The 15,699-nt window shown below is 40.3% G+C and overlaps 1 protein-coding gene across 1 annotated transcript in view; it reads right to left on the bottom strand.

The window, feature by feature from the left end:
* Adgrv1 (adhesion G protein-coupled receptor V1) overlaps positions 1–15,699 on the bottom strand; it is a 535,393-nt gene that overhangs the window by 444,663 nt on the left and 75,031 nt on the right. Inside the window, exons 24-28 of the mRNA XM_052159654.1 lie at positions 14,014–14,387; positions 8,520–8,696; positions 7,454–7,634; positions 4,894–5,096; positions 1,166–1,295 (exon numbers count right to left, since the gene is read on the bottom strand). Coding sequence (XP_052015614.1) covers positions 1,166–1,295; positions 4,894–5,096; positions 7,454–7,634; positions 8,520–8,696; positions 14,014–14,387 — 1,065 coding nt within the window. The remainder of the gene's footprint in view (positions 1–1,165; positions 1,296–4,893; positions 5,097–7,453; positions 7,635–8,519; positions 8,697–14,013; positions 14,388–15,699) is intronic.

Below are 15,699 nucleotides of genomic sequence, written 5' to 3'. Positions count from 1 at the left end.
ATTGATCCCAGACCTGCAGAGCTTTGATGATTTCTTTTTGAGTCAGAATCTCACTATGCCCGACTGGCCTTAACACATGATACAGACAAAGTTGGACTCAAAAGGTGCTGGGATTACATGTATGTGACGTCACACCTGGCCCTTAAAGGTTCATTATTAACCATACTGGTGACAGTCACTAACATTCTCTTTCTATTATCTGAGTATAGTTTGAGCTCAGTGATTCAAATAGTGACTTCTAATAGTGCACGTTGATCTTCTCATTACTGACGTGAGTGATGAGGCCGGCGTGAGTACGCCCATACGGCAATATGAAGCTGCCTACAGACAGCACTGGCATTAGCACATGCAACCGTGCAGCTACTCTTCCTGCTTTGTGCATTCACTGGTGTGCAGCACTGCCTCGTGACTTTGTCCTCCACTCCCAAGCACTGGCCTGGTTCCCTGTGTCTTCATCTAGGTTCGGGACACAGGAAATGGGAATTTTGTTTACTTACCCCAAAACCTTACTCATACAAAGACAGTTTTTGTATACATGTTGTACCTAGCCTTCCAGTCTGAAAGCTCTCTAGACTAAGATTTTCTTCATTATGTGATGCGGGTGTTGATAAGAATGAGATTAATGCCAGCCTTTGCTATTTAAGAAAAGTGTCCATGAAAACACTACCTTCCTTCCAGCTATCAATGGTAACACAACTGCAAGTATTCTATTGCTGCCTAAGCAGCACCTACCTGATAAATGCATTAATACTTCTGCAAAGAACCACAGAAATAGTTCATCCAAGTGGAAGAAATGTAAACAGCTTCACTTTAACACAGAAAGCATCGACAAGCATTGAGTTTTAACTGTAAAGACTTTTGATAATTATTTTTTCTGAGTGTTAGAATTTAGAATAAGATACCAAGGTCTGTCTTCCCTAGAATGATTTCTCTGGACTACACACAGATGCATGCATTATATCTAAAGACAGCTCTAGTGCAACCATTAAGAGATTTCTAAAGGAAATAAAATGACCTAGGCATTTAAGGGTTAGTCAATACGAATGGCAGATTTCAACGCAATGCACTGTGAGGGCTTCACAGGGATCTTAGAATTGGTGCTGTCCAGTGACATCATGGTTGGGAGACAAGCAAATAGTTGATATTTATGTGCTACCAATCTTACCTCCTCCATCCAAGTTCAACAACTCAACTTTAAAGGATTTTTCCAGTTCAGGGATGGAATTATCAGTGATGTTGACAAAAATATATTTATATCTTTCTCCTGATTGAAATTCTAATGAGCCAGCAATACTCTGAAACACAAATGAGATTTATCCATCACATTACAATTATTCTGTATGTAAAATTGCAAAATGAAAATGTTTGCTGTATGTCAAATTGTCATAAATTCTGAAATGGGAAAAATTAAACCCACATAAGTAAACATGAAAATGTAGAATCTAAATTCTACACACATGTGCTTTTCATTATTATTATGTGTGATGCTGCAGGTTGAGCACGTATTTCCACACGATTAGCAAGCAGTCCACCACTGCAACACTCCCCAAGCTCTGACAAGTACTTAGTTTGCAACTACATAAAGTAGGTGGGCTTCTGTTTTTCTCAATTCTTGTTCCTCAAAAAAATGGAGATATAAGAAATCTTCATAGCTGACAAATAACGATTCTTAAAGAAATGTTTCCTTTCCAATTCTCTTCCAATACACAAGGAATTCTCTTCCAATATTTGACAAAACCATTTTCTTTTTGAGTTTACTGCCATAAACTTTAAAGTAATTTAATATTTTTGGTGTCCGTATGTGTGATTGCTTGTTTTACCGTCTATAGCTGTTAATAATCTTAGTTCTAAAGAGAGGCCGGAGTGCAGGTCCCCTTACTTACTCATGAAGTCAGCAAGAGAGTGTGCAGGGCACCAGTGTTACACACTTGAGATTCTAAACTAGCCAAGACCAATCAGACTCTACACAGGAGACTCTAGAACGAGTATTAGAATCAGCAGTTAAGAGCAGAAGCTGCTGCTCTTGCAAAGGACTCCAGTCCAATTCCCAGGGCCCACACGGCAGCTCACAAGCACCTATAAGTCCAGTTCAAGGGGACCCAGAGCCTTCTGTTGACCTCTGTATCAGGCATGCATGTGCTGAGCTGAGGTACATGCAGGCGAAACATCAATAGATATCATTATTTTTTAATTAGAACTTGGCAAAGATGAAAGAGTGTTACATGTTATTAAAATCATCAAGATGGAATATGTGAAATAAATAAGACTGGAGATGGCGCTAATTTGCCCGGAGGTTGGTACTGGGCAGAGGAATTCCACAGTTCAAAGGGCAGACTAGCATTTCACCATCGTAGGAAACTGACTTCACCCCAACAGCATGTTCTATAGTAAACACGCCTGGCCTTGCTCGCCAGTGGTGCTGCACTATGCCACGTTCTCTATTTTATTACTGTCCCAATTCCTCCCTGTTTAATGCATAAACCTCTCCAGACTATCCATCTAGACAAGCTAATAATCTCTGGGCTTTTAATATTATGTAGATGACTACAACTCCCGGGGCCATATGCCTCCTAACCTCTGAAATCCAGACTTAAGAACAAAATTTTTCTAATTACTTCTGTCAGAGTCTCACATTTATCATTTTCTTCAAACACTATGCTTTGTCCATTCATCTCTGTGACACTGAGTCCTGGAACAGTTGGCTACTCTCATCAAGGAACACTATTGACACCCTTCTTTGCTCTGTCAGCCAAACTGGCCCCCAAACCCTGTCATCCTCTCTCTAAAGCACTGCTTGAGCCCATCTACTTCTGTCTGTGGAGAGTGATGCTAGCTTAGTTCAAATCTCTCTTGTCTTAGCTCTACAAGGTGGACCTCCCACTTGCCTCTCTGCATTTAAGGTCTTCCTCCTGTATCCCATTCTCCACAATGCAGCCTAATGTGTGTGGATGCAGTCCCTCTGTGTTTCTTCTCTTTATAAAAAAATCATAAAAAGCTGAAAGTGTAGTGTGACCTCTGGAGGTTTGAGTAATCCAGTCTTACAGACCATATCTTCTTTCTCTATATATGGTCCTCCACATCACACAGAAAATGACCTTCCTGCAGTTCATCTGAAAGCTTGGGTCCTTTCCAACAGTGGTGCCAAGCTAACCTAGTATTTTTGGAAGAAGAAATCTATGACTACATTACTAACTGAGTTAGAGCTGAAATTAGTGGAGTTCAGTTAGCCAAGACTTGTGTGACTCAGAAGAAAGAGCAGAATGAATTACTGTGAAAGAGGAAGGTAGGGAGCAAGAAACTGAAAACTTAAAGGAATGACTTATTTGGGAAACAATAAACACCAAAGTATGTAATTGAGAAGGATTCCCAAGAAGACATTCTGATCATTTTCTTATGTTGTTGACCTTATAAGCAGGCAGTGGTAACTGAATGTTACTGTATACATACCACGGACAGTGTGTAACAGGCAGTGGTAACTGAATGTTACTGTATACGTACCATGGACAGTGTGTAACAGGCAGTGGTAACTGAATGTTACTGTATACATACCATGGACAGTGTGTAACAGGCAGTGGTAACTGAATGTTACTGTATACATACCATGGACAGTGTGTAACAGGCAGTGGTAACTGAATGTTACTGTATGCGTACCATGGACAGTGTGTAACAGGCAGTGGTAACTGAATGTTACTGTATGCGTACCATGGACAGTGTGTAACAGGCAGTGGTAACTGAATGTTACTGTATACATACCATGGACAGTGTGTAACAGGCAGTGGTAACTGAATGTTACTGTATACATACCATGGACAGTGTGTAACAGGCAGTGGTAACTGAATGTTACTGTATACATACCATGGACAGTGTGTAACAGGCAGTGGTAACTGAATGTTACTGTATACATACCATGGACAGTGTGTAACAGGCAGTGGTAACTGAATGTTACTGTATGCGTACCATGGACAGTGTGTAACAGGCAGTGGTAACTGAATGTTACTGTATACATACCATGGACAGTGTGTAACAGGCAGTGGTAACTGAATGTTACTGTATATGTATCATGGACAGTGTGTAACAGGCAGTGGTAACTGAATGTTACTGTATATGTATCATGGACAGTATGTAACACATAAAATGTTGCCATTCATCCCCACAGTGATCCTGCTCAATGGATATATTACAGCTTTATAGGTAGGAAAGATGAGTCTCTACAACCAGCACATGGAGATCAAGTGAAACCCTGGATCTGTCCATTTCTAAATCCTCAGGACCACACTTAAGTGCCACGCTGCTTCTCATTTGAAGAAAGTAAAATGATAAGATTTTAAAAATCTGAATATATAATATCTTTGTAATTTTGATTTTTATCTAGTAGACTTTCTCAGAGAATTTGAAGGAGTTATAAATCATATTTGTACATGATCCAACCAAAGCTATGCCATTATAACACACTACACAGGGAAACCTAACAGGAGTATAACGTGCAATCTGAAAACGAAGCGCCACATTCCATTGCAAAAATCTATCAACTTCCACAAATTTAAAAAGCTCATAAAACAACCAGTGCTTCTTTGCTTGGTTGTTTGATAGGATCCTCTCAAAACACTAGACACTTCCAATCCTCTGAGAGGACTGTGTTCAATTGCAAAGGTACAAATGCCCCCTCAAAAAGCATGGCGAGGGGCTGAAGAAAAGACTTAGTAGTTATGGGCACTCATTCATCCCGAGGACCCACATGTTGGCTCTCAACTCTCTGTCACTCTGATTTCAGGGGATCTGAGGCTCTCTTCTGGTCTCAACAGAGATGGCATGCATATGGTGACAGACACATATACAGGCAAAACACTCATACACAAAATAAAAATAAAAATGTTATATGTTAGTAATACGCACCTGGTAGTCCTCTGGACTAAATGCTGTCAGGGATACTGTTCTAAATCCGACTGTCACCCGGCCAAGGAGCCCTTGTGCACGGACAACCAGTAAACGGATTTGGCCATCGTCTTCCTGCACTGTGATGCGTGGCACGCTGTTGGCAGGCAGGCTCATGGCTTCGTCAGGCTGAGGAGGCAACCCCGTGGAGAACTGCAGCAAGCCTGGTAGAGACAAAGACAGGGGCTCTTAGTCACCTGGGGAAGACGCCTGTGCTCATCAGTACAGTCTTTGTACAATCTTGTGCAATCATTTATATCATCCAGCTAAAATCCCAAGTTCCTTAATCTAGAAAAGATTTTAACAGAGTTAATATACTTTTGATGCAGAGTATTTTCTTAAGACTTTTAAAAAAATTTTTTTTGAGATTATACTTCCATCACATTCCCCTTCCCCTTCCTCCCTCCCATATATCCCTCCTTGCTGTTTGCAAATTCACAGCCTCTTTTTCATTTATTGTTGTTATGCAAATATATGTGTATATATAGATATATAATATGCTTAAATATAGAATTACAACCTGTTCAGCCTACACGTTGCTGATTGTATACATAAGTTTTCAGAGCTGGTCCTTTGGTATTTAATAACCAGTTGCTATGCTCTTCCCTAAGAAAGACAATTTCTCCCACTCTCTGCATAGCTGGGTTGCCTGGAGGTCTTGTGTAGGGTTTAGGCCGCATGGCCTCATTTCCCTTTTATATAGCCACATGTTTGTTGATACCATCCTGGTTCACCTCATGTTTAGGAGTATGATGTATGATCAGGTCTCCTAGAAATGTCAGAAGCTACACCCATAATTGTTGTTAAGTCTCCATAATGTCACATATTAAGAGTGTGGGAGGGAAGACACCAATAGTCCCACCCAGCTTTGACAGCTATGAATCACCACCACAACAACCATGGCACGATGATCCTAAGGATACAGTAGTGACATACATATCCTAGCAGCAACCAACATCTCTCCGACTGGGCTTAGGACACCCTCAGCAAGAAGGAAATAATGCCTGGTACTGCGAACCCAGCCAGTACTCAGGATTTGTGAAGTCAGGAATATTGGAGGAAGACCTACAACTACCACTTTACTAAACTAACATAATCCCCAACTACATTCTGAAATTCTCCGTATGCCCACAGGTGGATGTAAGCCTCATCCTTCAGTGAGGAAACTGCTCTAATACAACAGATAGAAGCCCTCCCAGAACCTACAAACAACCAACAATGCAGAGTTGTCCCAAATGACAGATCTGTAACACAGATCCTGCACCAAAGGCTTGGAATCATTGTGGAAGAGAGGGCACAAACATTGTAAGACCCAGAGAAACAGGAATTTCCTGTGAGATCATGTCTCCTGGGAATGTCCAAAGCCACACCCGTTTAAGCCTTCTTAATGTTCAACATTAGAATGTTAGTTTTCCTTGTCTCTATTCGAAGAAATCTTTGTTAATCCCACTAAATAATCAATAAGAGAAACACTAAAGAAATTTAAAAATATGTATTTCCCAACATATTCTCTTATTTGACAAGTTTCTGGAATTCTTGCATTCACACACAGCCATACTGATGATACTTTAAAGAATGTTCAACACTTTTTTAAAAATTTAATTCTAAAAACAGAATAAGACACTCCAAGTTTCCCTACAAGCCACTTAAAAATGCTCTTTAAAATTCACACATAAAATATTATTTTAATAAAAAATAATTTCAATAACAATGGTTTCCAATTAAATCTATCACTTGTTAGTATAATACTCAAACGAGATAGTGTGATTCCACTTAGTTGAAATCTAATAAAATATAACTTAAAAAGTTTTTAATTACTTTAATATTAACATACTATGGTGGTTTGAATAGTAAGGGCCTCCAAAGACACATGCGTTTGAATGACCAGCCCATGAGGAATAGCACTATTGGAACGTGAGGCCTTGTTGGAATAGGTGTGGCCTTGACAGAGGAATTGTGACACTGTGGGATGGGCTTTGAGGTCTCCCTATGCTCAAGCTCCACCCAGTGTGACACTCTCCTTCTGCTGTCTGTGGATGAAGATGCAGAACTCTTGGCCCCTACTCTAGCACCATGTCTCTCTGGAGGCTACTACACTTCCCACCATAATACTAATGGATTAAGTCTCTCAAACGGTAAGCCAGCCCCCATTAAACATTTTTCCTTTGAAAGAGTTGCCTTGGTCAAAGTGTCTCTTCACAGCAATGGAAATTCCAACTAAAACACACACAAATAAAAGTATTTCAATCATATGAATTTTGATAGCCATATAAAAGTACTTTTTCACTTTAAGTAACCCTGGGAGACTTTCTGAATGTATTATTTAAGCTAAGAAGTTGATCTTTACATTGTCTTTCATAATCAATGTTCTAAAAACAGCAACATAGATGTTCATGCTTGCAGAGGTCTTAAGGAAGCCCTAGTTCAGATCCACTTGTAAGAAGCTCCTTTAAAAAAAGAAAGAAAAGAAAAGAAGAACATGGAGCAAAGAGAGAACAGTGGATGCAGCACAGTGGCTTACCATAAGGATGGTCACTCGCTGTGACTGTGATGTCTGTGGTTTCCTTCTCAGGATCTATGCTGGCACCACTGTTGGGAGTTGAACCAAGTTTTCCATCTCCTGGAACTGCGGACACCAACGTCACCCGAAAATATTCATTTAGCTCAGGAATGTCCTCATCAAGAACATATAGATTCAGGACCTGTTGGGTGCAAAAGCACAGTAGGGCTTAAGGGAACAACCAATTAAATAATATATGATTCAAATTGCCATCAAACCTCAGTTATTTCAACATGAGCTTGCACATTTAAATATATATACCTGCGTAGGAACATATATAAACAAAGAGTTCTGAAGAGTTCAATTCCCTAATGTTTGCTTTAATAAGCCAAATGGATACTCCAAAAATTCAGATGTTAACATCTTGCTGCCTAGGTGATGGCATTAGGAGAGGAACCTTTGGAAGAAAGCTGGGACTTAGGAGACTTATTGAATGGGACTGGTGTCCTTACGATAGAGGCCGTGGGGAGCTCATTTATGTCTTCTACTGGGTGACACAGTCAAAAGGTGCAGAAAAGACGCCTCAGCAGACATTAAATCTGTAAGCATCCTGCCCCTGGGAATCCAACGATTTATAACTATGGACAACAAAACGCTGCTGTTTATAAACTCCCCTGTGAAGAGTATTTTGTGATAGCAATATAAACACATAGGAATGGTAATACACATCTATAATACTCAGGAGGCTGAGGCAGGAGGATGACAAGTCCAGGACCAAACTTGGCTCTATGTTTCAAAATAGATAAGTAAAAAAAATTAATAATATGAATCTGCAATGACATATTCTTAAACTATATCAATCTTATTGTGTCATCATTAAATAATTTATAAAACTTACTTTCAAAACTCTTAATTTCCCTCTTGTAGAAAAGCAAAATGATTTTGCCTTATAGAATAATGTATATACCTAGTTTCACACATAGTTTAAAATACGTAAACACCAAGGAATTGTTAATCAGTGAATAAATAAACAGATGGTGAAATCCTTTCTGAGAATCACCTGAAGAATGCAGGCAGCAGAGCTTACCTCAGACCTCTGCCAAGGCAGGAAGGTGACAGTGCCACTGGCATTAGCGAAATCATCAACAAGGTAACTGATGCCTTCTGACTCAATCTGGGAGATGGTGTAGAAAACATGAACATAACCCAGAGCTCCCCTGGTTCTCTCAACCACACAGGAAATGGTGGACCCCTCCTCTGCCGTCTGTAATTGAGCATAAGGAATCTTTAAGTGCACGGCAATTGGCGCCAGGGATGGAATCAGTTTTAACGAGTTCTTCTGCTCTTATTTTAATAGTTCTATGACTTTCCATGCCTCTAGACAGGCTTGGGACCACTACATTTGCAAAGTATATTTGAAAGCAGTGTTTCCTCCCATGCTTATTACATACAAAGCAAAAACAATTGTGATCTCTTTACTACATACATATTTCATGCATTGGTAGTTCCCGCCCACTAGACACAGTGGATTATACAAAATATATTTTTTCCAAAACAATGCACAATCCTTCCACTGAATAAAGAAATCCCAAAGAAGGCAAGAATCTCACAGTATAACAAAAGATAAAGTGCAGACAGAGCAAATCCAGACAGAGGGAATGGTAGGAGGCTAGAAACACCATCAAGAACATCCCAGGAATGGGTATAAAAGCGTAGATATGCTGTATTTGGTGGAAGCATTTGAAATTGATACAAAGCACAAAACATAAGTACTTTAGAAATGTCTAGCTAGATGACTTTTAATACAAACTTGTATTAAAATTAATACTTAGTTTCTCAATTAATACTTGAGAAACTAAGACAGAAGATTAGGATTTCTGTGAGTTCCATGACAGCCTGGACTACACAGAAAGGCTCTGATTCCTAAAATAACAATTAATTAATTAATGGGAAATATTTTTTTATATGGAGGAAGCAGAATATAGAGGGTATTTTGTGTTCTGCTTGGTGTCTTTTTAATGCTTTTATTATGTACATTTAGAAAGCATAAACATATCTCTGTGTATATATACACACGTGTGTGTGTGTGTGTGTGTGTGTGTGTGTGTCTGTGTGTGTGTATAATAAAAGGTACTATTAGATCTAAATAGCTTAAGAGAGTGAGTCAAAGCTATATGGACCAAGAAGTCTGGATTATTTTAAATAGATCTGCATCCTCTCCACAGGGTCTCAGTTTGACTTCATTTTTGTGTTTGGATACATAATTCATAGGGAACGGCACTGAACTTCCCTGAGGGGCAAGTTTGGTGCTGCAGTTAGGGCTGGAGAAAACTGATTTGGACTGTGTCTATTGGCAGGTAATAGCGGAAAGATTTCTCAAAGCAACTGGACTTGTCAGGACTTTCTTCAACAAATTCTGAATTTCAAGAAGCAGCAGGACCCAAGTGGTTCTAAAGTAAACAGAAGTGGCCACACATGTCAGTCTTTTTTCTGCTGACCACGTGGTACAAGACAAAGCAACCAGATAAGAGTTGGGTGAAGTTCTAGGCGTGTCTTCTGTCAGCCTAGTTATTCCCAGAAACCCAGTCGGGGTAGACCATGGAGGTGTGAAAAGGACAAAGGCTGGAAGCGGATTCAGATGGGAAATCAGAAAGCCTGTGGGGCTAGGGCCAGCCTCATTTTGATTTCCTGCTTCCTGACTTTAGTTCCAGTTATCAAGTACATAGAAGCTAATAACAGCACTCACTGCACATAGGACATCCTGGGGACAACATCCCAACTCTACAAGACAAGGTCCAAGCTAGCAACTGGCCTGAGTCTTTCACTAGCCATCAAATGCATTTGCTTCGGGCGAGACGGTAGAAAGGCAAGTGATTCCTCTGACTGTGTGCCTATTGTCAGAACTTCACATAATATGTGTCCACATGATACATGTTCCCTACTGGTTAGAACCAGCAACCATTAGGCCATTTAGTGTTGGCGCTGGCAAGAAGTACTAGGAATGCAAATCCATTACCTACATCGGTTCTCTTAAGAATGAGATGTTGCTCCTGTGGCTGAGGTGAATCTACCACTAACTGAAGTGAAAGTGCTCGCTACTGGCCACTGTTTGTTGCCTGAGATACATTAGTTTGGAGATGAGTCTTACAACAAGGAAACCTCTGCTATTTTGCTATTACATCCATGAATAGCCCCAGCATGCTCTTGTTAATGGCAGCAGTGAGGTGGCAGAAGAGAGTCTGTCTGGCTAAGAAGCCGAGAAGTCTCAGGCTGGCTTCCTGATGGCTGAGAATGACTTGAAAAAAAAAAGTCTTTCTTAAACCTAGCTCTGATTCCCGTGCCTCTTTCTCAAACAACCTTACTGCTAGTCATCTTGATTCTTCTAAATCCCCAGTAGTTAAACTATATCACTAGCATTGCTCAAGAGTATGTATGCCGTCACACTTAAGCCGTGTCTCCCTCTACCTTAAGATGAATTGTCCAATGCTCCGCCTCTCTGTCCTTCTCAGGCACCTCTGAATACAGCAGTAGAAAAGAAAGAGCCAGCTTTCAGCAAGTGCCAACATTTCAAGCAGACTTGTCTGTGGCTGTTCCTTCAAGGAATTTTTGTAAGAATTAGAGATGAGTTCTAAATATATGCAGACTTAATTGGCTATTAAAACATCAAAGCCATGCTTCAAAATGACAGCCATTGAATGAATTTACAATTCTAGAGAGGTCAGGATTGATCTAATAAACATGGAAGTAAAGAGATAAATGATATCAAAGGCCATCTACAAGGAGTCTCTATACATAAAATTTGATAAGTGATGTATCAAGATAGGCAAGACAATGCAAGTAGTGAGTTCAGACAGAAGGATGGGAACCAAGCACATCCGATTACACTAGATAAAATAGTTCTGATGCCTTGACATTGTTTCGATGTGTTTGGAGTGGGGAGTGAACATGAGCTCCCCCCATCTATCTCCAACTGACAGGCTGCTTACAAAGGACACACTCGATTTCTGTAATGGAGTCTCCCTGGGTATACAAAACACACTTAAGAAGTGGTTCCACGCCCAGCAGTAAATGGCCCACCAAAAACTACTCAATTAGACCATAAGCCCACCTGTCAACACAAACAGCACATGTTTTGAGAAATAACTATATATTCTAAAACAAGGACAAACAGGAACACAAAGCAGCATTTTCTATTTTTATGTCTTTCTAGTCTGGCTTAATAGAAACCAGCTGAGCTCATAGCTCCTTTTGTAAGCCAATGTGTTTGCAACTCTCTGCATTCTACCTGAGGCATATAGAGAACAATCCAGCCTTGCACTGGAAAACAGTGGCATCTTCATGGGCTTTTAGGACAATTATGCGTATGCAGTTCTGTAGTACTACACCAAAATTTGGGCAGTTTCTTACAGCTTAGAGCTTAGAGCCATGTAAAACCTACAAGCACCTTGTATTGCATTTTAACCCTCTGCCCACCTTGCACTAGGAATCAATCTTCTATTTGTGCAATGATAATTTAGAACATTATTAGCTTGCTGAGTTCTTCATATCGTCCACATGTTGACATATTTAATTATATAAAACACACACTGGTATAGATAGATCTCTGGCAACATTATCTCAAACATCTGAAGTACTGGAAAAGAAAGTCAAACTCACTGTGGCTGACAAAAATTTCTAAAATTTAGATGCTTTTCATGTGAAAGACTGAATTTATTATTACCAACCAGTACCATGATCTGTTTTTCTCATAATGAATAGCTCATTTTGTGAAAATATGTGACAAATTTCAAAGTCGACATAAATAATACTTGTAGACTATTTTTCCCAAGAAAAAGATGGTTTTCCATGAGATGAGCATCTATTTCTGTTCATGATGCAAAATTGTAACTGGACCTTTCTTCACTTACCCACCACAGCTTTCAGTCCTGTCTATGCATGTATGTGTGTATGTGCATGTGAGTGGGGTATACTTGTGCATGTGGTGTGCATGTGCAGGTGCATATGTATATGGTGTACCTATGGGAATCTGCGTTTACACATGTGTGGCCACACCACTATGCATGTGCATGTGAAGGCCTGAAGTTCACGTTGGGTCTCTGCTGCAATGCCTCTCCACTTTATATGTTGACTCTTGGTGGCTTGCAGAACCCAGGCCTCACAGATTGCTGGGCTCTAGCTTGCCCTAGGCATCCATTCCTCTGCCTCCTGAGTTCTGGATTTCAGGTGGCCACCATACCTACCTGGTTCTCTGTGGGACAAGGGCAAGCACTCTAACCACTGAGAAATTCCCACAGGTCACCACCACATTTATTTACGTGCACGAGTGCATGCATACATGCACATGTGTGTGTGAGTACAGACTTTAGCAGCATGGATCTGGAGTTACAGTTAAACGTGGGCCCTCTGCAAGCAGAGTATACGCTCCTGACTGCAGACAATCCCCCCCCCACCCCCCGCACTCCCAGACCATTGCGCTTTGGTAATCCAACAGAAAACTCATCTCATGGCTCAGAATATTTGAAAAACCTGTATTTGTGGTTTGAGACCTTCAAAACTTAAGGTATGTGCCACCAAGCTGGATGTCCTGAGTTCGATCCTTGAGATCCAAATGGCAGAAGAGGAGAATTGATTCCCATAAGTTATCCTCTGACTTCCAGAGACACCACATGGCACATGTACACCCATACACACAACAAAATAATAGGTGTGAAAGAGCAGTTTAAAATCATTATCAACATATGTGATATTTCTCAAATTTACCAAAAAAAAAAAAAAATAGCTGAAGATCTCTAGTCTTGTGGTTGTCACATAAACTAAGGGGACCACATACAATTCCAGACGTCTGGACTGTGTCCCAATTGAAGCTACAATGAGCTCTGTGACAGAGCTAATATTTTGCAAATTCTGTTCATCCTGTTTTGCTTGATCATCCAATGCACATATATGTTCATCTGAGCTCCAGCATCACGTTGCAGGGCAGAAGGCTCTCCTGCTCCTTGGCAGCCTTTGCTGGGCGTGGAGCGGTTGCTGTCATGCACAACACCTGGGAGGCGGTCTCCCGTGATCTCCTGTTACTAATCAGGAGAGATGATCGCACGTCCTTGAAAGCTCAGGAACATGTGATAAGGCCGGTACACCAGCCTAATGGATTGAGCCAGCCAAGAATGTTGGTAAGAAACAATTACCACCAAGGTGGGAGAACCCTATAAAATGTTCCCCCTAAAAAACAACAGGATACTGAAATAAAGTTTCATTTTTAATTATTCATACAGGCTTTCAATATGAATTATTTCACATCCACACATGGTATTCAGAATATGAGCCAAATTAGAGGTGGTGGACAATTACTCATTCTTTTTAGAGTGATTAACTTTAAAAGTCAATTGCTAAGAGTGACTTGCTTTTTCCTTATTGCTTCTCTCACCTCAATAAGGCAACTCAAGCTACAATCTACCAAGAACAGGGGCTGAGATTTGTTTGTGCAAACACAGCTCCTACACACTTCAAAAGCTAGTTCAATCCCAGACAAATCCACCTACACAGAACGGTTAACCCTGAAATTCGCCAATCTCCCTACTTACCTCTGGTATACAAGCCCCGGTGAAGCCAAACAGACCATTGGCGTTGTCACTTTTCTGTATTCTTAGCCGAGCAGTAGTATTCTCCTCAGAAATCTGAGCCCCACCATACACAGAGACCAGTTTAAGAAGGAATAATTCTTCTCCTTCCTCTTCACTGTCATCTTTTGCAGCAACAATGAATGACTTGTTAGTTTCTCCTTGTCTGAACTCCAGATACCCAGAAATCGGGTGTAAATCATTCCTTGCGGGCATAGCGTGAAGTTCGTAAATCTCTTCTGGAGTCAGTTTGCGCTCATAGGTCCTCACGTCCTGCATCCAACCTGTGAATCTGTCACCGCCATCCATCCCTGCCCCAATTCTCAGGATCCCAGGACCTGAAATCAGATGTGCACTTAGATGCTACGACAGACACTGTCTCCTATCACAACCTAGAAGTGTGTTTCAGAACTCAAGACGATTTCACTGAATTATGTTTGATAAGGAAAATTTGGTCATAAGTAAAAAGTGATCAAATAAATATTATCTTCTACAGTGACAAAGAGCCTGCACTGTAATTGCTGGATTTTGTGATCTTCCACTGCAGGATCTGCCTTCAAATTTAAATGATAGTTATTTATAAGTAATTTATATCAGTCTGTCAAGATCATTTATGGACAGAAAAATTAATAAAAACATTCAGACATATATCAATCTACCCATGTGTTATTTCTGTGTTGTATATTTACTTGAGTATATATGTGTCTATGGCACTTTTTAAAATTACTTACTGAACTAAATATGGAAAAGATTGGTTCTGCTCCAATTTTAAAACTACAGATTCATAGAGAACTTGAAAGCTCTATGTGTTAAAAATTCATCTTGGGTTAACTAAAGTGGTGATTCTATGGGAGTGCTGATTTCTACAAGCCAAATATATCATTTTTTCCAAAATCTAACTTAACGAAGCAACCAGTAATTCTTAGAAACACTACATTGAAGCACGAAGAACTGTTAAAGACAATAACAGTATACGGCCCAGCTATATGTCACCACACCTCTACAGTCCTTCTTAGGATTTTGTCAAATTATAGTTCAGTGGCTTTGTTTTTTATTTTGGTTTTTGGTGTTTTATGGCAGGATCTCATTATTGCTTCTAGCCAGCAACTTGCTAAATAGCCCATGTTGGCTTCTTGCTTATGATCCTCCTGCCTCAGACTCCTAAAGACATACAGTCCACAGTGAGTTATCCTAAGAGAGGGTGCGTTATTTGGCTAAAAGTAAACAAGAATTGTGCCTTCAAAGCAAGGCACCGTCACCTGCTGATGACACGGTCCCTCATCATCTTTAGTTACTCTTTCTCTCAATGGCTCTTCTGTCGTTTCTCCGCTACCCTTTGCCTCCAGACACACTGAAGGAGAAAACGTTTCCCAGATACAATTAACTGTTTCACAGTTCCAGACCTTTGCTCATTCCTCCGCATCACTAACTAGAGACAAACAACATTCCTATTGTTTCTCTTCTTCCCACAATGTTTGTAGAGATCTGCCTGCACATCTCTCGCCTAGAGCCTGCTTCTGATTTCCCCAGGCTAAAGACTGCACCCTTCATTTCTGAAAATACTCAACTTTAACAGTACTTTGGTCTTGGTAGACACACAGCTTTACTAGAGAAAACATAAAATCAAGTTTCAAAACATTTGCTAGCTCT

Source organism: Apodemus sylvaticus, chromosome 16 (assembly GCF_947179515.1).
Source record: "Apodemus sylvaticus chromosome 16, mApoSyl1.1, whole genome shotgun sequence".
Lineage (NCBI taxonomy): Eukaryota > Metazoa > Chordata > Mammalia > Rodentia > Muridae > Apodemus > Apodemus sylvaticus.
Note: the sequence above shows the minus strand (reverse complement) of the source record. Positions and strands in the feature narration are given on the sequence as shown.